At 48.1% G+C, this 21,955-nt stretch overlaps 1 protein-coding gene across 4 annotated transcripts in view; it reads left to right on the forward strand.

Annotated features, from left to right (window-relative positions):
- The window catches only part of stim1b (stromal interaction molecule 1b), a 111,672-nt gene that overhangs the window by 77,117 nt on the left and 12,600 nt on the right, over positions 1–21,955 (forward strand). For 3 of the 4 annotated variants that reach the window (XM_072477533.1, XM_072477534.1, XM_072477535.1), the window contains exons 8-9: positions 5,172–5,272; positions 12,192–12,427. In XM_072477533.1, the coding sequence (XP_072333634.1) occupies positions 5,172–5,272; positions 12,192–12,427 (337 nt within the window). Of the gene's footprint in view, positions 1–5,171; positions 5,273–12,191; positions 12,436–21,955 lie in introns of those variants that run through there. The other variant, XM_072477537.1, reaches the window with a different exon arrangement.

Genomic DNA, 21,955 nt, shown 5'->3' on the forward strand with positions numbered 1-21,955 from the left:
TGGATGACAATATAACACTTCAGTTATGCTGAGGTCTGTGATCATGCCGAGGGACGTCAGAATAAACCCAGGAAAGTTAGACACAGAGCAGCACTGTCTCCGTATGAAGACCCAACCACAACGAGGAGGGTGCTCGGGTGACCACTATATAAGACCACTTGGAGGAGGGTGGCTAACTCTCCCATTAAGCCCACCCCCAAAAGGACAAAGGGCTCCAACAATGCAGAGGCATAGCATACAGACTCACTTCGACACATTGAACAAGAATTAACCAACCACACCGAGGCGCACCCAACAGCTCCAAAAATACAACTAAAAAGAATCGGAAGGAGTCCAGTCCTCTCTAGGATACACAATCTGCTCAGGCCTTCGCAGGAGACTAGCACAAATTCTCAAACTTCAAAGCAACAAAAAATAAAAACCCGACTCATCCTCAATCCAAGTGAGCTGAGGGTTTATCTAACCCAACCACCCACCACCACACCAACCATCCACCCATCACCCTGTCGTGGCTCCATATAAACGAGCTAAAATGCACTCTCTTCTCATGAATGCAAAGATCACTGCGGACAAAAAAAAGGGTCAAGATTGCGCACAAACTGCCTATCACTTTGCTGATTCAGTATGGTTTTTGCTAAAACAGGATAACAAACTACCCCTTCCCCTCGTGTTAAAACATCACACACCCTTGTCAGGAGAAAAGGTAACAACATAAATCAACAGCATAATCACGAGAATAAAGTCCAGGATTATTGATAAATAGCAGGATAATAACACCATCTATGTTGTTTGAAAAGGGCAAGGCCATTACAGGATCATCAAACAACCTCAGGATCTGTAAAGATTTTTATCGAACAAAGCATTTTCATCTCTAATAACAATAATAATAATGATGCCATGCCGATACCCGGGCGGCTGGGAACCTAGGCCACAACTGGGGGGAGTGGGGGGTGACTCAACATGACCCACCAACCTCCAGCCCCTCACAACCAGCATCAAGGACAGGACAACATAATAATGCATCCAACTTACACATCAAAATTGCGAAAGCATGGTAGCCAATTTTCAATCTCAGTCAGGAACTCGCCCCCGACTCCTCAATGAGACCGGGCTCACGAACACGACTTGTCCGACCCCTACTCCCCGAGTCAGTCAGGAGGTGTAGCAGGGTTTCCAAGGACCGGAGGCAAGCCCCCACCAGGGAGATTGCTCTATCAAATACCAGCATTCTCTCAAGTATGCTTTCAAAAAAGACAACTTGCATCAAGCATTTATAATACCAATAAAATTGTAAATATTTCTGCCTTAAACTTGCACAAACCAGTGTAAGTGTTAAAAGTAAAAAGAAACACCTCAATTAACCCCCCCCCCCCCCACCAAATTTGCAAGACTTAAATTTTCATCTTGCCGGTTTGTTCATGATCTAATCTGTGTTGCAATCTTTGTGCTGTCACATTTAAGGAGTGCTTCAAATATTTACCATGATACATTTCAAATTGGTTTTTCGAACTGCTGATAAGGCAGTACTGAATTCTTATCCTTGGAATAGTGATGGCAAAACACACATTGTGCAGCAGAGGCCTGGCGGGGGGTGGGGCTCGGCCGGGTAAGGTTGCTGCTGTGCAGCACATCAATGAACATGCTGGATTTTGGCACTCTGACTTTTTTCCTCGTTATTCCCTGGTATTGGTATGTAAATCCCCCGAATCATCAAATGCATTTTCACAACTTGTTCTGGTGGGTCATAGAGTCATATAATAATAATAATCTTTATTATTGTCACAAGTAGGCTTACGTTAACACATTCCGGCGCCTGGGTTTGGGTACACAGAGAGAATACAGAATGTCCAAATTGCCTAACAGCACGGTCTTTCGGGACTTGTGCCCACATTTGGCCCATATCCCTCTGTACACCATCTTTCCCATATCACTGTCCAAATGCTTTTTAAAAGACAAAATTGTACCCGCCTCTACTACTGCCTCTGGCAGACACTCGCCACCCTCTGTGTGGAAAAAGTTGCCGCTCTGGACCCTTTTGTATCTCTCACCTTCAACCTATTCCCTCCAGTTTTAGACTCCCCTAACTTTGGGAAAAGATGTTGACTCTCTACCTTATCTGTGCCCCTCATTATTTTATCGACCTCGATAAGATCACCCCTAAGCCTCCTACGCTCCAGGGAAAAAAGTCCCAGTCTATCCAGCCTTTCCTTATAACTCAGACCATCAAGTCCCGGTAGCATCCTAGTAAATCTTTTCTGCACTCTTTCTAGTTTAATAATATCCTTTCTAGAATAGGGTGACCAGAACTGTACACCGTATTCTAAGTGTGGCCTTACAACTTCAACAAGACGTCCCAACTCCTGTATTCAATATTCTGACCAATGAAACCAAGCATGCCGAATGCCTTCTTCACCACCCTGTCCACCTGTGACTCCACCTTCAAGGAGCTATGAACCTGTGCCCCATGATCTCTTTGTTCTATAACTCCCCCCAACTCCCTACCATTAACTGAGTAGGTCCTGCCCTGATTTGATCTGCCAAAATGCATCACCTCACATTTATCCAAATTAAACTCCATCTGCCATTCATCAGCCCACTGGCCCAATTGGTCAAGATCCCGTTGCAATCTTATATAACCTTCACTATCCACTGTGCCACCAATCACGGTGTCATCTCCAAACTTACTAACCATGCCTCCTACATTCTCATCCAAATCATTAATATAAATCACAAATAGCACTGATCCCTGAGGCACACCACTGGTCACAGGCCTCCAGTTTGAAAAACAATCCTCTATAACCACCCTTTAGCTTCGGTCACCAAGCCAATTTTGTATCCAATTGGCAACCTCACCCTGGATCCCGTGAGATTTAACCTTTTGCAACAACCTACCATGCGGTACCTTGTCAAAGGCCTTGCTAAAGCCCATGTAGACAACGTCTACTGCACTGCCCTCATCTACCTTCTTGGTCACCCCTTCAAAAAACTCAATCAAATTCTTGAGACATGACTTTCCCCTTACAAAGCCATGCTGACTGTCCCTAATCAGTCCTTGCCTCTCTAAATGCCTGTAGATCCTGTCCCTCAGAATACCTTCTAACAACTTACCACAGACATTAGGCTCACCCGTCTGTAGATCCCAGGCTTTTCCCTGCGGCCCTTCTTAAACAAAGGCACAACATTTGCTACCGTCCAATCTTCAGGCACCTCGCCTGTGGCTGTCGATGATTCAACAATCTCTGCTAGGGGACCCGCAATTTCCCCCCTAGTCTCCCACAATGTCCTAGGATACATTTAATCAGGTCCCAGGGATTTATATATCTTGATGCGCTTTAAGACTGCCAGCACCTCCTTCTCTGTAATATGTACACTCCTCAAGACATCACTATTTATTTCCACAAGTTCCCTAACATCCATGTCTTTCTCAACAGTAAATACAGATGAGAAATATTCATTTAGGATCTTACCCATCTCTTGTGGATCTGCACATAGATGGCCTTGTAGATCCTTAAGAGGCCCTACTCTCTGCCTAGTGACTCTTTTGCCGTATTTGTATTTGTGGAAACTCTTTGGATTCTCCTTTGTCTTATCTGCCAAGACAAACTCGTGTCCCCTTTTTGCCCTCCTGATTTCTCTCTTAACTCTACTCTGACAACCTCTATACGCTTCAGCTGCCTATGCACGTTAAGTCTTTCTTTTTGACCAGGTCCTCAATATCCTGAGTTATCCAGAGTTCACTTCTTCTACCAGCCTTGCCCTTCACTCTAAAAGGAATGTGCTCACCCTGAACCCTGGTTAACACCCTTTTGAAAGCCTCCCATTTACCAGCTGTCCCTTTGCCTGTAAACAGACTCCCCCAATTAACTTTTGAAAGTTCCTGCCTAATACCCTCGAAATTGGCCTTGGCCTGATTTAGAATTTTTACGTTTGGGCCAGAGCTATCATTCTCCATAGCTATCCTAAATCTAATGGAATTATGGTCACTGGTCCCAAAGTGATCCCTCACTAACATTACTGTCACCTGCCTTTCCATATTTCCCAAGAGGAGGTCAAGTTTTGCCCCCTCTCTTATAATAATAATAATCACTTGTCACAAGTCGGCTTCAATGAAGTTACTGTGAAAAGCCCCTAGTCGCCACATTCTGGCGCCTGTTCGGGGAGGCCTAGTCGGGCCATCCACATACTGAATGAGAAATTCCTTCTGAATACACTCTTGCTTGTACCTGTTCGATGATGCCCTGGTCTCCCCCCCCCCCCCGTCTTTGAATAAAACTACGCGATGGGCACTTTGGTCAGTCACACCGCTCACGGCCCTTCCTCCCGTAGTCTCCAGTGTTTTAACTTTTCCACTCCAGTCGTGGCACTGAATCCTGGAGGCCATTATGCCAAATTTCTGGCTCCATTACAGCCTTTGAGTCTTTACTGTGATCTCAAAACAAGAGCCCTTCTTCCGCCAGACCACCACCTTCCGTCAGGAAAAAGTTACAAATGTTTGAGGTCACGTACCAACCGACTCAAGAACAGCTTTGTCCCTGCTGCCATCAGACTTTTGAATGGACCTACCTCGAATGAAGTTGATCTTTTCTCTACATCTCAGTTATGACTGTAACATTACATTCTGTAGTTTCTCCTTCCTTCTTTATGTACGCGTTGTCTGTACAGCATGCAAGAAGCAACACTTTTCACTGTATACTAAAACATGTGACAATAATAAATCAAATCAGAGTCTGATAAACATGAGCCCTGATCGATTCTCTTCATGGCCGTTGCAAGGCTGCCATATTCAAGTTGTTTACGCACCTTTTGATGATGTCTCCCATTTGCCATTAATCAGGTTAGATGGAATCAAATTCCATCTCCTGATGCCACACCATAGTGGACCATCCCATAGTTCTGCCTTGTACTTCCATGGTCATCAAATGTAGTGAGAAAAAGTAATTCTGATAAACAATTGGCTGGTGAAGTGAGGTTCCTGGCCCTCCCAACCACTTGGACTGGACACGAGATGTTCCCCGTGCAGTGAATACTATAACAAAGTCACCTTCTGAAACTGGTCTTCTGTGAGTTTGGTTTTGCCCTGTGACTGACTCTTTACTCATTCTCTCTCTCTCTCTCTCTCTCTCTTCACCCCCCCCCCCCCCCCCCCCCCCCCCCACCCCACACACACACAGGCAGAAAAAATAAAGAAGAAGAGAAATACGTTGTTTGGAACGTTTCACGTGGCACACAGCTCCTCGCTGGATGATGTCGATCATAAAATACTGTCTGCTAAGTGAGTACGGATCTACAGCAGAAGCAGGGCCAAGATGGGAGAGGTGGTGGGTGTGGGTATATTACAAGTCGAGCATGGAATTCAATTGAACAGTGTTTCTGTCATCTCCATGGAGTGATCAAGTGAACTAACAGTTGGAGAGAGAAGATCCCTTTGTCATGGTCCATATAGGTACCAACAACACGGGTACAACTAGGAAAGAGGTTCTACATTGGGAGCATGAGGAGCCAGGCACTAAATCAAAGAGCAGAATCTTGGGATTATTACCTGAGCTATGTGCAAATTGGCATTGAGTTCATAAAATTACAGAGGTGAATACTTGACTCAGACTGGTGTGGGAGAAGTGGGCTTCGGTTTCTGGGGTCTGTATCGATGGGGTTGTGTGTTCCTGAACCATGCTGGCACTTAGCTAGGGGTGTAGAGAGAGGGTTAAACTAAATAATGGGGGCAAAGGATCAAATTTGGGAAGATGCAGTATATCAAAGAGTAGAGAAAAGGCACGAGGGAAAGGTGGGAAATGGTAAACAGCATGATTGGAAGGGACAAAGTACAAAGAGTACAAATCTATGAATAAATCAGTTGATAAAGCTCGAGGTTACAAAACGAATAAAAGGACCGAGCTAAAAGCACTGAATCTGAATAACTAAGATTCAAAACAAAACAAATGAACTGAGAACAGCAAAATAAATTAAATAAATACGATCTGTTGCCATTACAGAGGCGTAGCTGTAGGATGGCATAGATTGGGACCACAATATTGAAGATTATATGACATTTAAGAAGAACAGGAAACTAGGTCAAGTTATCCACTTTGATAGCGAAAGCAGGAAGTCAGATTATCGGAATAACTATAGATTGAGAGAGGGGAGTGTGCAGTGGGACCTGGGTGTCCTTGTATACCAGTCACTGAAAGTAAGCATGCAGGTACAGCAGATGGTAAAGAAGGTAAGTAGATTTGGCCTTCATAGCAAGAGGATTCGAGTGCAGGAGCAGGGATGTTTTGCTGCAATTATACAGGGTCTTGGTGAGGAGGTCACACCTGGAATATTGTATGCAGTTTTGGTGTCCTTATCTGAGGAAGGATGTTCTTGCTATGGAGGGAGGGCAGCGAAGGTTTACCAGGCTGATTCCTGGGATGGTGGGACTGACGTATGAGGAGAGATTGAATTGGTTAGGATTGTATTCACTGGAGTTTAGAAGAATGAGGGGGGATCTCATAGAAACGTATAAAATTCTAACGGGACCAAACAGGGTAGATGCAGGAAGGATGTTCCCGATGGTGGGTGTGTCCAAGACCAGGGGTCACAGTCTGAGGGTACGGGGTAGACCATTTAGATGAGAAATCTCTTCACCCAGGAAGCAGTTGAGGACAAAACATTGTATATCTTCGCAGTAACTTCATTGCAGTGTAATGCAAGCCTACTTGTGACACTAATAAAAATTATTATTTTCAAGAAGCAGTTCGATATAGCCCCTGGGACTTGAGGGATCACAGGTTATGGGGGAGAAGAGGTTACTGAGTTGGACGTTCAACCCAGAATGAATGGTGGAGCAGACTCGAAGGGCTGAATGGTGGTCTCCTATGTTCTCGGTAGTGTGGCGTTGTTATTTAATGAATGTATTAGCACAACAGAGAGGGATGATAAAGTGGAAGAAACCAGGATGTAGAAACCATTTGGGTAGAGATGATAAATCATAAAAGTAAGAATGAATTTTTTTATTAGTTCAGACTCGGCCAACATTTATTCCTCATTGTCCTTGAAAAGCTGGGATTGAATTCCCTGAGAGGCCTACAGTACAGAAAAGGCCTTGTGGACCATTGGGGTTGTGCCTGTCAGAAACAACCACCTGACTATTCTAATCCCATTTTCCAGCACTTGGCCCATAGCCTTGTGTGCCTTGGAATGACACGTAAACATCTAAATACTTCAATGTTCTGAGGGTCTCTTTCCCTTTCTCCACCCTTTCAGGCAGCGAGTTCCAGACACCCACCACCCTCTGGGTGAAAACGTTTTCCCTCATATCCCCTCTAAACCTCCTGCCCCTCACCTTAAATCCATGCCCCCTGGTCATTGCCCCCTGGTCATTGACCCCTCCACCAAGGGGAAAGGTTTCTCCCTGTCTACTCTACTCTATGCCCTTCAAAGTTTTATACATCTCAATCATGTCCCCCCCCCACCCCCGAGTCTCCTCTGCTCCAAGGAAAACAACCCCAGTCTATCCAATTTATCTTCATAACTAACACAGGCGGCACGGTAGCACAGTGGTTAACACTGTTGCTCCACAGTGCCAGGGTCCCAGGTTCAATTCCCACTTGGGTCACTGTGCGGAGTCTGCACGTTCTCCCCGTGTCTGTGTGGGTTTCCACCGGGTGCTCCGGTTTCCTCCCACAAGTCCCGAAAGACGTGCTTGTTAGGTGAATTGGACATTCTGAATTCTCCCTCTGTGTACCTGAACAGGCGCCGGAATGTGGCGACTAGGGGATTTTCGCAGTAACTTCATTGAAGTGTTAATGTAAGTCTACTTGTGACAATAAAGATTATTATTACTCTCCAGCCCAGGCAACATCTGGTAAATCTCCTCTGCACCCTTTCCAGTGCTATCACATCCATGCCCAAACTCATCCAACCTAATGGCCGAGTCGCCTCTCTTTCCCCGCCCTCCCCAATTTCACTTCCGTTCACTAGCATTTCCTGCTAGCGTGGCCACCCCCACCTGGAGGCCCGATCTCAGAGACCCACCTTCACCACCCCCTCGACCCATCCCCCCTCTACCCACCCCCCCGTTGCTTCTCTCCAGCCCCAAATGGTCCCCATACAGAACATTCTCGAACTGCCCCACGGGACTTGCTACAACCCCTCATGCACTGTGCAGAGCAAAACAGAGTGCACTAAAATTAAACATTATACCCCCAGTGCCGAAGGGCCCCTTCCGAAAAAGCAGCAATTTAACTTCAGTGCAAAAATACAAAAAAGGAGGGTTTGCACCCACCTCCATAACAACCTTTCCCAAACAGAAACATGTGAAAACATTTTACAGAGACAGAGCTTCCATCCAAGTTCCTCTTCCAGCCCTCCCACAGCTTATGTTCCTTCAAGTCATTCGCCTCCACAGGCACCCTAAAATAATATTCCCGACCCTCAAAAGTGACCTAGAGTTTGGCCGGGTACAACACTGCAAACGGAACCTGGTGCCAGTACAACACTGTCTTGGCCTTGTTGAACCCTGCCCGTCCCTTGACCAGCTCAGCACCAATCGCCCGATGAATCCCGATTCGGTTTCCCTCCCAATCGTAATCCCAGTGCGCTCTGGCCCTCAGGATCTTCTCCTTGTCCTGGAACTTGTGCATGCGCACAGTCACCCCCCCCTGCCCCGCTGCTGTTGGCTTCTGCCTCATTGGCCCAATCCACCTCCGGGGCCTTGTCCAGCACCTTTACATCCACCAACCTGGCCAGCATTCCTGTGACGGAGCCCGTTGCACTTGTTCTCCACTTGAAGATTTTGCCGCCTGGTCTCCTGGTTCTCCACCTTTGCTTGCAGCATCTTGCACATGTCCCTCCCGGATTGCCATGCCTGCTTCCAGAGACACAATCCAATCACTCTGGTCAGACACCACCTGCTGCACCTCTTGGATCGTCGCCCCCTGCACCCCCAGGCCCTTCTCCTCCCATTCCAAAGTCGCTCGGAGAGGTGCTACTGCTCCCTCAATCGCCTTCAACCAGCACTCTGCATTTCTTTACGCAGCTGCCGATATCCATCCTTGATGAAGCTCATCAACTGCTCCATTGGCAGTTTCCCAGTCATCGCGACCCTTCCTCCTCCAACATCTTTCCAATTGACGCTGCACCACGAGTCTCCTCCAACCCATTTACCAGGGCTCTCGCTGTGTACTGTCGAGTTTGACACCCCGTAGACATGCTGATCCGGGGGAGACCTGATCGCACTACACTCTCCCTACACCTTTCCACCAAAATTCCCCAAAGTGCTGGTAAATGGGACCAAAGCCAACGCCTCCAGGCAGGAGTCACCCTCTATGTGACCACTCACTCCATGGCCACCACTGGAAGTCGTGGATAGATTCTTGATGAGCAAGGGGGTGAAAGGTGATCTGGGGTGGGTGGGAATCTCGAGTTGAGGTTACAGTCAGATCAGTGACGATCTTATTGAATTGTGGAGCAAGCTCAAAGGGCCGAGTTACCTCCTCTCCCTCCCCTATTACTTATGTTCGTATGGAAGTCCAGTCAATTATCTAACAGCCATCAGCACACGGTCTGTGTCAACCCTTGCGATTGGGAGTCCGAGACTTTCATAGAGAGACATGACACAATTGTGACTGTTTTCACTGGAAAGACGGAGTCTGAGGGAGACCTGATAGAGGTCTACAAATTTGGGAGGCATAGACAGGGTGGATAGTCGAGAGGCTTTTTCCAAGGGTGGAAGTGTCAATTACAAGGGGGCACAGGTTCAAGGTGAGGGGGGAAAGTTTAAGAGAGATGTGTGGGGTAAGTTTTTCCACAGAGAGCGGTGGGTGCCTGGAACGCGCTGCCAGAGAATGTGTTGGAAGCAGCACATTAGGAACATTTAAGAGGCATTTTGATGAATACATGAATAGGGAGGAAATAGAGGATACGGACTGAGTGAGGGCAGGAGGGTTTGTTTAGTTAGGGCATCATGATCGGCACAGACTTGGAGGGCTGGAGGGCCTGTTCCTGTGCTGTATTTTTCTCTGTTCTTTGACTCTGTTCCCGGAACATTGGAGATGCAAGATGGACCCCTGCATTGGGTAGTTTGATGTAAAGGGGATTCTGCGGTTGTGAGAGTATCGGTGGTTAGATTAGAAGTAAATGAGTTACTGCCAGTTGTGTGGTTCGGTTGATGCAGGTGGCACCGCATGAGAGAAAGGTGTAGATTACACTCTGTCCTGAATGCCATGAGCTACCTTGTGCTCTTTATAAATAGTTCTTAATAAATGATGTAGCTTTTAAATTTTTTAGAAAATGTGGAGAAACATGACTGCCCATTAGCTGTTAACAACAAAAAACATTTATTAAACATGAAAAGTTTGACTATAATACAATACTCCTTCACTACCCTCATATCTTCACAAATGTACTCCGATTTCAAGAATCTCACAAGTTACATGATATATCTGATGCTATAATGTTCTGAATGAACACACAGTCCCTCTAACTGTAAGGCTAACTGTGGTTAGAAACCGGCCCACTCTGAAACCCAGTGGCAGATGTTTCTTACGCCCTGAGCTAACTTATCTCACTGGATTCAGGTTTCTAGCCCAGTGATTCCACACTCTGCTTAGAATTTCTTTCAAACAATGCTTTCACTCCACTATTCCCAACAAGGGCCCACTTTCAGGTCTCCCGGCTCTTTTTCAGTATTCCTTAGTCTTGAATGCTTTTAAGCTTTTCCACAAACTCTCGAGATCCATCCATCAGTTGCTTCACAATTACTTCACACAAACCTTCGAATCACGATCTGTAGCTTCTCACCAGCCAACTCTTTCTCGCCTCTGCCTGTGCCTTCAGTGAACAGTGTCCTATTGCGATTCCACTTTGCTCTGATCCTTTAACCTCAACCTTGCTGAAAACCTCTCCTCATTTCTCTCGTTTCCTTAACCAGCTTTTCTTTAGACTTCTGGCTCTTGCTTCCTTGCCCCCTATTCCATTATATGGACTTTCTTCTAACAATGCTGTGAGGGATGTTCCCTCTCTCGCTGCTAAGCTCCTACCCTGGCTAGCAGTTAAAATTAAACTCAAAAAGGTATTTTCCCTAAAAGTGGCCCCTGGTTGCCAAGCAACAGCTCATTGTTTCTCCAATCTCTTATTTACTTTTCCCGTCGTGAACATAGAACATACAGTGCAGAAGGAGGCCATTCGGCCCATCGAGTCTGCACCGACACTTAATCCCTCACTTCCAACCTATCCCCGTAACCCAATAACCCCTCCTAACCTTTTTGGACACTAAGGGTAATTTAGCATGGCCAATCCACCTAACCTGCACATCTTTGGACTGTGGGAAGAAACCGGAGCACCCGGAGGAAACCCACGCACACACGGGGAGAACGTGCAGACTCCGCACAGACAGTGACCCAGCGGGGAATCAAACCTGGGACCCTGGCACTGTGAAGCCACAGTGCTATCCACTTGTGCTACTGTGCTGCCCTGTCAGCACAATGCAACCGCACTTTCAAATGAAACCAAAAACCCCATACATGCAAACGCCTTTACTCAACATGAATCTAACTAGAGTTTTACCCTTCCTTCCACAAAACACTAAATTCGCTGAAATCTATACCTTGTTTCTAATATTTAAATATACAAATACAGATCAGTCAAACCTACCACTATTTGCTGAGAACACAAAGCAGGTTAGACCTGGGTTTTCCCTGTAACTTTATTTACTGGCATGTCATTTGTGGTCCTGCGTACTTAATAAAATTCTGGGGGGGGATAGCATTATCATCTTTTTAGAAATTAGGTGGGGCAGTCCCAGTAGCATGTCAATAGTGCAAGTGGAGCGAAGCCAAGGATGTAACTTACTGTGCATGCAGTGGTGTGATGATACTTGCATAGGGATGTGGGGGGGGGGGGGGGGGGGTGGGGGGGGGGGGTGGGGGGGGGGGGGGCGGGGCAGGGGGGGGGAGGCGGGGGGGGGCGGGGCTGGGGGCGGGGGGGGTGGGGGGGGGTGGGTGGTGGGGGGGGGGGGGTGGGGGGGGCGGGGTGGGGGGGTGTGGGGGGGGGGGGGACGGGGGGGGGGGGGGGGGCTGGGCAGGAGGCACTCTGGCAGTGTTTCTATTTTCGGGGATGGATGGGAGGGGGGTTGCCTTTGGGAGAGGCTCTGAGGGTCCCTGGCACTGCTGATTTGTACTGGCCGTGCACTGAGCTGCTGTTTCTGATTGCAGGCAGTCACTGAGTGAGGTTACGGCAGCGTTACGTGAACGCCTCCACCGCTGGCAGCAGGTTGAAATGCTCTGCAAATTTCAAATCGTCAATAACCCTGGGATCAGCGCCCTGCACTCGGTGCTGAATGTGGACCCAAGCTGGCTTGGGCAAGCACGGTCCACCCCAACACATTTCATCCTCACTGACGACCTGGACGATATGGAGGAGGAATTGGTAACTCCAGTCACACTCCAATGTAAGTAATAAATACTCCAAATTTACCACAACAATCTGGAGGAAAAGGCCTTTTGCCCAATATGTCCATCACGCCCTGTCACACTGTTTCATCGCCTTGTTTCACCCTCACTCTACCCCTTAACCCGACTGTATCGCTCAACCTTCGTCATTTCCCTCAAACCAACTCGTATCCCTGAACCCTCATCACCGTCTCTTAACGCTACCGTATCCTTTAACCCGAACATGTTCCTCAGCCCTCACCGTGTCTCTTCGAATTAGAATTCTTGCAGAGCAGGAGGAGGCTACTGGGCCCATCAAGTCTACACCGACCCTCTAAAAGAGCATCCAACCAAAACCCAGCCCCCTGCCCTATCCCTGTAACCCCACCAAACCGTTTCACACTAAGGGGCAATTATTCCCGTGTCTGCGTGGGTCCCATCCCCACAACCCAGGCATGTGCAGGATAGGTGAATTGGCCACATCAAATTGCCCATTCATTAGAAAAATCAAAAAATAATGTATCTGTATTGCGGCTGCAGCTGGTGACAAGAAGACAACACTCCTCAAAAGCCCGGATGGAGATCTCAGTAGCATCTCCCCAATCAAATCATTGCGTTAGACATCTGCCCATTACCTCGCTCTGCTCTCTGAGAAGGTATTCCGTTTCCCAATGATTTATATACGGAACCTGCAGAGGCTTACTCTCAATGACTCCTCCCCCTCTGTCTCTCACTGTCTCTCGCTCTCGCTCTCGCTCTCTCTGTCTCTCTGTCTCTCTGTCTCTCTGTCTCTCTGTCTCTCTGTCTCTCTGTCTCTCTGTCTCTCTGTCTCTCTCTCACTCTCTCTCACTCTCTCTCACTCTCTCTCACTCTCTCTGTCTGTCTCTGTCTCTCTCGCTCTCGCTCTCTCTGTCTCTCTCTCGCTCCCTCACTCTCCCTCACTCTCCCTCACTCTCCCTCACTCTCCCTCACTCTCCCTCACTCTCCCTCACTCTCCCTCACTCTCCCTCACTCTCCCTCACTCTCCCTCACTCTCCTCTCACTCTCACCCTCTCTCACCCTCCCTCACTCTCCCTCACTCTCCCTCACTCTCCCTCACTCTCCCTCACTCTCCCTCACTCTCCCTCACTCTCACTCTCACTCTCTCTCTCACTCTCTCACCCTCCCTCGCTCTCCCTCGCTCTCCCTCGCTCTCCCTCGCTCTCCCTCGCTCTCCCTCGCTCTCCCTCACTCTCCCTCACTCTCTCTCACTCTCCCTCTCTCACCCACCCTCTCTCACCCACACACCAATACAGCAGTTAATTGTCTGTTTTTGTCCTCTTTCCGCTGCGTGTCCTATGTGCCAGCCAGGGATATCACGTGTTTAAAGAATGTGTGCCTTTTGCTCTCCTCGTCACAACCTGTCCCAACTGTTCTCTTATCTCATCACACCATCTCTATTTGCTGCTCTGTTGAGAGCTCGTTCCTGCCCTATCGCCCTCCTTTTCATCTCTCTTCCCACCTGCAGCTATCCAATCCCCATCTCCTACTCTCCCCCTACAACAGTGTTCAATGGAGAATCCGATTTTAGCCTTATCTGCCTCCTAAGAAGGCAGAGGATGAAATCAGATGAGGTTTGGAACTGATGTAAATGGGCATTACTGAGTATTCCTGACCTGTAAGAGTGATTTACAGCACTGAAGGAGGCCATTCAGCCCATCAAGTCCTTGCTGTCTCTGTCGAGCAGTCCACTCAGCCCCATCCCCTCACTTGATTCCTCTAACTCTGCAGGTTTATTTCCTTCCAAGAGCTTGTTCAATTTCCATTTTAAAACATTCCTCATCTCCCCTCCCACCACCCCTGTAGGCAGCGAGTTCCAGGTCATTGCCATTCGTTGTGTAAGATAGTTCTTCCTCACATCCCCCCCTTTTACCCAAAACCTGTGTCACCCTAATGATAATCCCTCTACCATCAGCTAACCTCAATCTCCTTCACTCCCTGGAGAACATTGCCAGCTTCTGCAACCTAAACTTTTAACTAAAATCCCTCGCCTTCAAAGATCTATGCACGCGCACCCCAGGTCACTATCCCTGCAAACTCTTTAGAATTGTGCCATTAAATCTATATTGCCCCTCCTGCAAAATGCATCGCCCTCACACACTTCCCTGTATTAAATTCCATCTGTCTATTTTGCCTATCCATATCCCGGTGTAGCCTCACTCTCAGCCATTCCACCAAGTTTGGTATCACTGACAAATTTTGAAATGTTCCTGTGTTCTGAGATCCAAATAATTTATAAAGATATTAAAAACAGCAGTGCCCCTGGCACTGCCACTTGGGGAACACCCCTGTTTACCATCCTTCAGTCTGAAGAAGCACCATTTACCACAACCCGCTCTCCTCGACCGTTTTGTTATCCAAACTAACACTGATCCTCCCATTCCACGAGGCTCAAAATGAAAGTAAGTGTTGTGTGGGTGAGCAGCGTTTGGGCTGTACTTTGACTGCACTCTCACTCTGTTCTGATTGTGTAGCTGTGAATGGTGGTCCTGTGAGGCGCGGTGTGAGGGGTTGGGGGCTGCCCCCCCACGTCACTGTGTAAACCATCAACAGAACCCATTAACGTCAAAATAGAATAATTGTTTGCAATAATTGTGTTGTTTGGCAAAGGCAGCCACCAAACCTTTTTTCATACAAAACATTTACGGTGTGTGAACCGGTGTCCCTCTGCTGAAGCTGGCCCCGATCTGGTTAGATGACGGGAAACAACTGGCACTCGCGTTACCCCTTACAGCTTGCACCTGGTGACCTGTTCACTGACTGTTCTGTTTGTCCACCCATGTGGCCGTGATGATTTCAGCAAGAGGTAACACTTAAGGCAGCACGGTAGCATAGTGGTTAGCACTGTGGCTTCACAGCTCCAGGGTCCCAGGTTCGATTTCCGGCTCGGGTCACTGTCTGTGCGGAGTCTGCACGTTCTCCCCATGTGTGCGTGGGTTTCCTCCGGGTGCTCCGGTTTCCTCCCACAGTCCAAAGACGTGCAGGTTAGGTGGATTGGCCATGATAAATTGCCCTTCGTGTCCAAAAAGGATAGGAGGGGTTATTGGGTTACGGGGATAGGGTGGAAGTGAGGGCTTAAGTGGATCGGTGCAGACTCGACAGGCCGAATGGCCTCCTTCTGGATGCCTGGAACGCTTTGCCAGCAGAGGTGGTAGAGGAGGGCACGATAGCATCATTTAAGATGCATCTAGACAGATATATGAACGGGCGGGGAACAGAGGGAAGTAGATCCTTGGAAAATAGAAGACAGGTTTAGATAAAGGATCTGGATCGGCGCAGGCTGGGAGGGCCGAAGGCTACTGCAGAAAATACGGAGGGATGGGATTCAGGGTGATTTAGCAGTTTGGATCAGAAATTGGCTAGCTGGAAGAAGACAAAGGATGGTGGTTGATGGGAAATGTTCAGACTGGAGTCCAGTTACTAGTGGTGTACCACAAGGATCTGATTTGGGGCCACTGCTGTTTGTCATTTTTATAAATGACCTGGAGGGGGGCGTAGAAGGATGGGTGAGTAAATTTGCAGATGACACTAAAGTCGGTGGAGTTGTGGACAGTGCGGAAGGATGTTACAAGTTACGGAGGGACATAGATAAGCTGCAGAGCTGGGCTGAGAGGTGGCAAATGGAGTTTAATGCAGAAAAGTGTGAGGTGATTCATTTTGGAAGGAATAACAGGAAGACAGAGTATTGGGCTAATGGTAAGATCCTTGGCAGTGTGGATGAGCAGAGAGATCTCTGTATCCATGTACATAGATCCCTGAAAGTTGCCACCCAGTTTGAGAGGGTTATTAAGAAGGCGTACGGTGTGTTAGCTTTTATTGGTAGAGGGATTGAGTTTCGGAGCCATGAGGTCATGTTGCAGCTGTACAAAACTCTGGTGCGGCCGCATTTGGAGTATTGCATGCAATTCTGGTCGCCTCATTATAGGAAGGATGTGGAAGCATTGGAAAGGGTACAGAGGAGATTTACCAGAATGTTGCCTGGTATGGAGGGAAGATCTTATGAGGAAAGGCTGAGGGACTTGAGGCTGTTTTCGTTAGAGAGAAGAAGGTTAAGAGGTGACTTAATTGAGGCATACAAGATGATCAGAGGATTAGATAGGGTGGACAGTGAGAGCCTTTTCCTCGGATGGTAATGTCTAGTTTGAGGGGACAAAACTTTAAATTGAGGGGAGATAGATATAGGACAGATGTCAGAGGGAGGTTCTTTACTCAGAGAGTAGTAAGGGCGTGGAATGCCCTGCCTGCAACAGTAGTGGACTCGCCAACACTAAGGGTATTCAAATGGTCATTGGATAGACATATGGACGATAAGGGAATAGTGTAGATGGGCTTTAGAGTGGTTTCACAGGTCGGTGCAACATCGAGGGCCGAAGGGCCTGTACTGCGCTGTAATGTTCTATGTTCTATGTTCCTGTGCTGTAATTTTCTTTGTTCTGCACTGTATGTTCTAAGTAAACCTCTTAAGTAAACTGGACACGGAAACCGTCCACATGGGTGGTGGCCATCGCCCATTTCTACATCATACATTCTGCCTTTTCAAACTCAACGCTGTGCCCAGAGAGAGCAATTTAAAAGCATAACTTTGTTCCGCTGCTACTTCACAGAGAAGTATTTGGAGTTACGGAAACTGATCCCGAAACGCTGTTCAAAGTAAATAAATCCCAGAATTCCTGCTTCACAAGAGGATGAGCCCCTCAGTCAACATTCTCCAGGCACAGGATAATTCATTGCCAGGGCAGTCATATACTGCCTCATGTTTCTGAATGAAATGCCATTAATTCAGTCTATTAAATAATCTTGTGACTGCACCGTCTTATTTCTTGCAGCAAAGGACTGATTTAATGACTCTGATGGGTGTTCATGTGTGGCTATCATATTACTGGGTTTGGCTAGAAGAAAATGCATACTGATTTAAGGGGTGAAGGAGTTGCTGCCGTGTTATATGGTTTATGTGAATATTTTTCTTTGTTTTTTAAACGTGGATTGGCTTGGGACCAGATATGACCTGGTTAATGGATCAAAGAGTCACTGAGCATTCCAGGACACCCCTGGACAGTCTTTCAACATGGAACTCCACTGGTTTGAGATTACATATATATCTCTCTCACTTGTTTTAATTCTCACAAATCAGCATGCTGTGCTTCCTGACCCTCTGTAGGTAGTGACTTCTGAGCTCTTTTCTTGCTTTGCAGAAATAAACAGGGTGAGACATTCTGCTGGGTAGATTCTGCATAATCTCAGTCTCCAGTAACCTACTGCTTATGTTACTAGACCAGGAATCCAGGGAGTGAGAGAGGAAATTAATAATAATAATTTATTGTCACAAGTAGGCTTCAAGTGAAGTTACTGTGAAAAGCCCCTAGTCGCCACATTCCGGCGCCTGTTCGGGGAGGCCGGTACGTGAATTCCCTCTTTAGATGCCTTGAAATGTCAAGCTGGCCTCAGTAAAAGTGACCATGGCGATGTCAGATTGTCCATTCAGGAAGGGCATTCAAAGGAAGCTAGCCATTTTAATCAGTCTTTTATCTGTGATTCCAGTCCCACGCTCAACTGGTTGCCTGCTTGTTAACTGTGCTCTGTGTGTGGCTCAGCAACACAGCTGCATCAAAAACTGTGTCACCGTCTCACGACCAGGGATTGACACTAATTCCCAGCCTTCCCAGTCATGCCAATATTATTTTTCTATTCTTGCATGGGATGTGAGCCATTAACAGCGCATCCCCAAGTCCCTTCAGAAGGTGGTGGTGAGCTGCCTTCTTGAACCCCTGCAGTCCCCGAGGTGTAGGTACACCCACTGTGCTGTTAGGGGAGGGCGTTCTCGCCACAGTGAAGGAACAGAGATGTTTTTCCAAGTCGGGGTGGTGAGTGACTTGGAGGGGAACCTCCAGGTGGTGGGGTTCCCAGGTATCTGCTGCTCCTGTCCTTCTCGGTGGTAATAAGTTGCCTTGGTGAGTTGCTGTGGTACATCTTGTATAAGTAAGTAATGTCGCCATAGTCCCAGATAGCCAGAGGCTGCTTTCCCCTTTGAGGGGGAGAGCTGACTGGTGGTGATTTAACCTGAGGGTCACCACACCTCCGGCGAGGGGAAAGGTCGAGAAGGCGGGACCTCCATGAATAACCTCGGCCGGTACGGGGATTGAACCCGCGCTGTTGGTCTCGCTCCGCATCACGAACCAGCCGTCCTGCTCACCAGCGTGGATAAAGCAAGCTGCTTTATCCTGAATGCCATCTTTGTGTCGACAGGATGAAACTGAGTGGTCTTCTCACTCATATGAACATTCAAATTAGGAGCAGGAGCAGGCCACTCGGCCCCTCGAGCCTGCTCCGCCATTCAGTAGGATCATGACTGATCTGATTGTCACCTCAAATCCGCATTTCTGCCCCCCCCCCCCCCGATAACCTTTCACCCCCTTAATCAAAAATCTATCGCGCTCTGCCTTGAACACATTCCGAGATCCTGCTTACACGGCCTGTGGAAGAGTGTTCCCCAGACTCACCACCCTCTGAGGGGAAATATTCCTCCTCATCTCTGTCTGAAATGGTGAGCCCTTATTTTCAGATAGTGACTTCTATTTTTAGATTCTCTCCACATCCACCCTGCCAATACCCCTCAGGATCTGAAAGGTTTTGATCAGGTTGCCTCTTACTCTTCGCCACACTCCCAGAAGGATGTGGAGGCTTTAGAGAGGGCACAGAAGAGATTTACCAGGATGGTGCCTGGTATGGAGGGCATTAGCTATGAGGAGCGGTTGAATAAACTCGGTTTGTTCTCACTGGAACGACGGATGTTGAGGGGCGACCTGATAGAGGTCTACAAAATTATGAGGGGCATAGACAGAGTGGATAGTCAGAGGCTTTTCCCCGGGGTAGAGGGGTCAATTACTAGGGGGCATAGGTTTAAGGTGAGAGGGGCAAGGTTTAGAGTAGATGTACGAGGCAAGTTTTTTACGCAGAGGGTAGTGGGTGCCTGGATCTCGCTACCGGAGGAGGTGGTGGAAGCAGGGACGATAGTGACGTTTAAGGGGCATCTTGACAAATATATGAATAGGATGGGAATAGAAGGATACGGACCCAGGAAGTGTAGACGATTGTAGTTTAGTCGGGCAGCATGGTCGGCGCAGGCTTGGAGGGCCGAAGGGCCTGTTCCTGTGCTGTACATTTCTTTGTTCTTTGTTTTTAAACTCCAGTGTATACAAACCCAACCTTTCCTCATAAGACAATCTGTCCATTCCAGGTATTTGTCGAGGAAACTGTCTCTGAATTGCCTCCAACACATTTACATCTTTCTTTAAATAAGGAGACCAAGAGCAGCGCAGTGGTTAGCACTGCTGCCTCACGCCGCCGAGGACCCGGGTTCGATCCCGGCTCTGGGTCACTGTTCGTGTGGAGTTTGCACATTCTCTCCGTGTCTGCGGGGTTTCGCCCCTACAACCCAAAGATGTGCAGGGTAGGTGGATTGGCCACGCTGAATTGTAAATTGGAAAAAAAATTGGATACTCTGGGCTCATTTTTAAAAATAAGTTTAATGTTGATCACCGTATCCCCGATGTGGTTTCGCCAGTGCTGTGTATAACTGAAAAATAACTTCTCTGCTTGTGTACTGAATAAAATTCCATTAGCTTTCCGAATTACTTGCTCTACCTATAGTTATGGGCTAGGGTTTACAAACTCCAAAGTGTAAGAGCCTGCCTTTCAGGTGTCAGTCAACAGACTTCTTACGCACTTTTAATCAATAAAACAAGCTTTATTCTAAGAATTTAGTTAACATTTGTATAAACGCACACAGTAAGAATTGTTATCAACTACAAACACAGACTCCTCACAGCTTCAGTGGGTTGTGTGGGTGGGACCCCGGGGAGAATGTGCAAACTGCACACAGGCTGGGATCGAACCCAGGTTCCCAATGCTGTAAAGCAGCAGTGCTAACCACTGCGCCGCCGTGCTGCCCTGAGATTACTTGCATCACCTTTTTAAACCTAGTCGTTCGAGAACTTCCCGACACAGTGAACTTTGTCCAGATAGAAAATCTCGTAAACAGCTGCAGAATATCTCCTAGAGCCTGACGAGATTTGAACACGCAACCTCCTGTGGCACCATTTCTCTGACCTTAGGGGCGTCCTGAAAGGCACTTTATCAGAACAGTTTATTTCTTTGTCAAGTGGGGGAGCTAAATCTGCTGGGGATGTGGGAACAGTGTCAGTGTTTCTGGTGTAGAGAATGATCTGTTACTGTTAGATTGAAGCTCAGTCACGACCTCCAGTCTGTTAAGAGCTTTGTTCCTCTGCCTGGCTCTCATTCTTTCCTTACACCTGTGTGTCGTGCGATTGTAATATCCACAGTCAACTCAAGATCCTTCAGCACAAGAGACGGACTAATCTCTGCATCACGGACATGTTAAACCCCCCTTCAGGGTAACCCAGTTCCCAAATGCACTGTCCACTTGACCCATCTCTCTGAGCGGATTACGTACATCCCTGTGGACTGAGCGGCACATCATTCTGTTCAATCTGTACTCTTAAACTGCTGTGTTTTTATAAAGGTCTCTATTGTAAGCAGATGTGAGATCAGAAACTCTTCTACCACCGACCAAAGCCCCACCACCCTGCCTTCCTCACATTTTGGGCATGGATGGACATCATTCGTCACTGAGTCCCCCTTATTTCAGTGCCCCCTGCTCTCGACTCAACCCTCTCCCTCTCTTGACTCTATATTCCGGGCCTACCTCGTCTGCCTCTAACCGGCTCCTTACCCCCAGCTCTCTTCCCTGGCTCTCTCTCTCCACCCCCCCCCCCCCCCCCCCCCCCCCCCCCGGCTCCCTGCCCCCTCCCGGTTCCCACTCCTCCCCCGGCTCTCTCGCTCTCTCTCACCCCCCCCCCCCCCCGCTCCCTCCCCCCCGCTCCCTCCCCCCGGCTCTCTTCTCCCCCCCCCCCCCCCCGCTCTCTTTCCCTCCCCCGGCTCTCTCGCTCTCTCTCACCCCCCCCCCCCCCCCCCCCCCCACCCCCCCGAACTCATTTGAAATTACAAATATGGGAATCCCCTCCCTGAAGTGAGGTTAAAGGTGTCCTTCTCCTCTCCCCCCTCCCTCCCTTCCCTCCTCACCCCCTCCCGTCCCCCCCCCTCACCCCTTCCTCCCTCCCTCCCGCTCGCTCGGAATAAAGCTGATTTAATGCTCCGTTGCTAACTGTTATTGTTCCACAGCTTGGCCACCACCTGTCCTGTTTTTATAGAATCTTATGCACAATAAACCACTTGTAATAACATGTTACCTCTGCTCCAGTCACAGTTTGTTTTTGGTATTTCAGTAATAACAGGAGGGAGGTAGTTAATAGGCTAATGATGGAGGTTTCTTCTTCTCTGACAGTGCTGCTGTGATTCAGCGTGACACTTGGTGAGCTCCTGGTAACACTGCTGTCAGCAGCAGCTGGGCCTTGCTCAGTACAAATGGCCGGGGTGGTGCTGGCCTTGAGCATGGCCCACGTGTTTGCTACTTGACTGTGAAAAGACGAGCA

Source organism: Scyliorhinus torazame, chromosome 15 (assembly GCF_047496885.1).
Source record: "Scyliorhinus torazame isolate Kashiwa2021f chromosome 15, sScyTor2.1, whole genome shotgun sequence".
Classification (NCBI taxonomy): domain Eukaryota; kingdom Metazoa; phylum Chordata; class Chondrichthyes; order Carcharhiniformes; family Scyliorhinidae; genus Scyliorhinus; species Scyliorhinus torazame.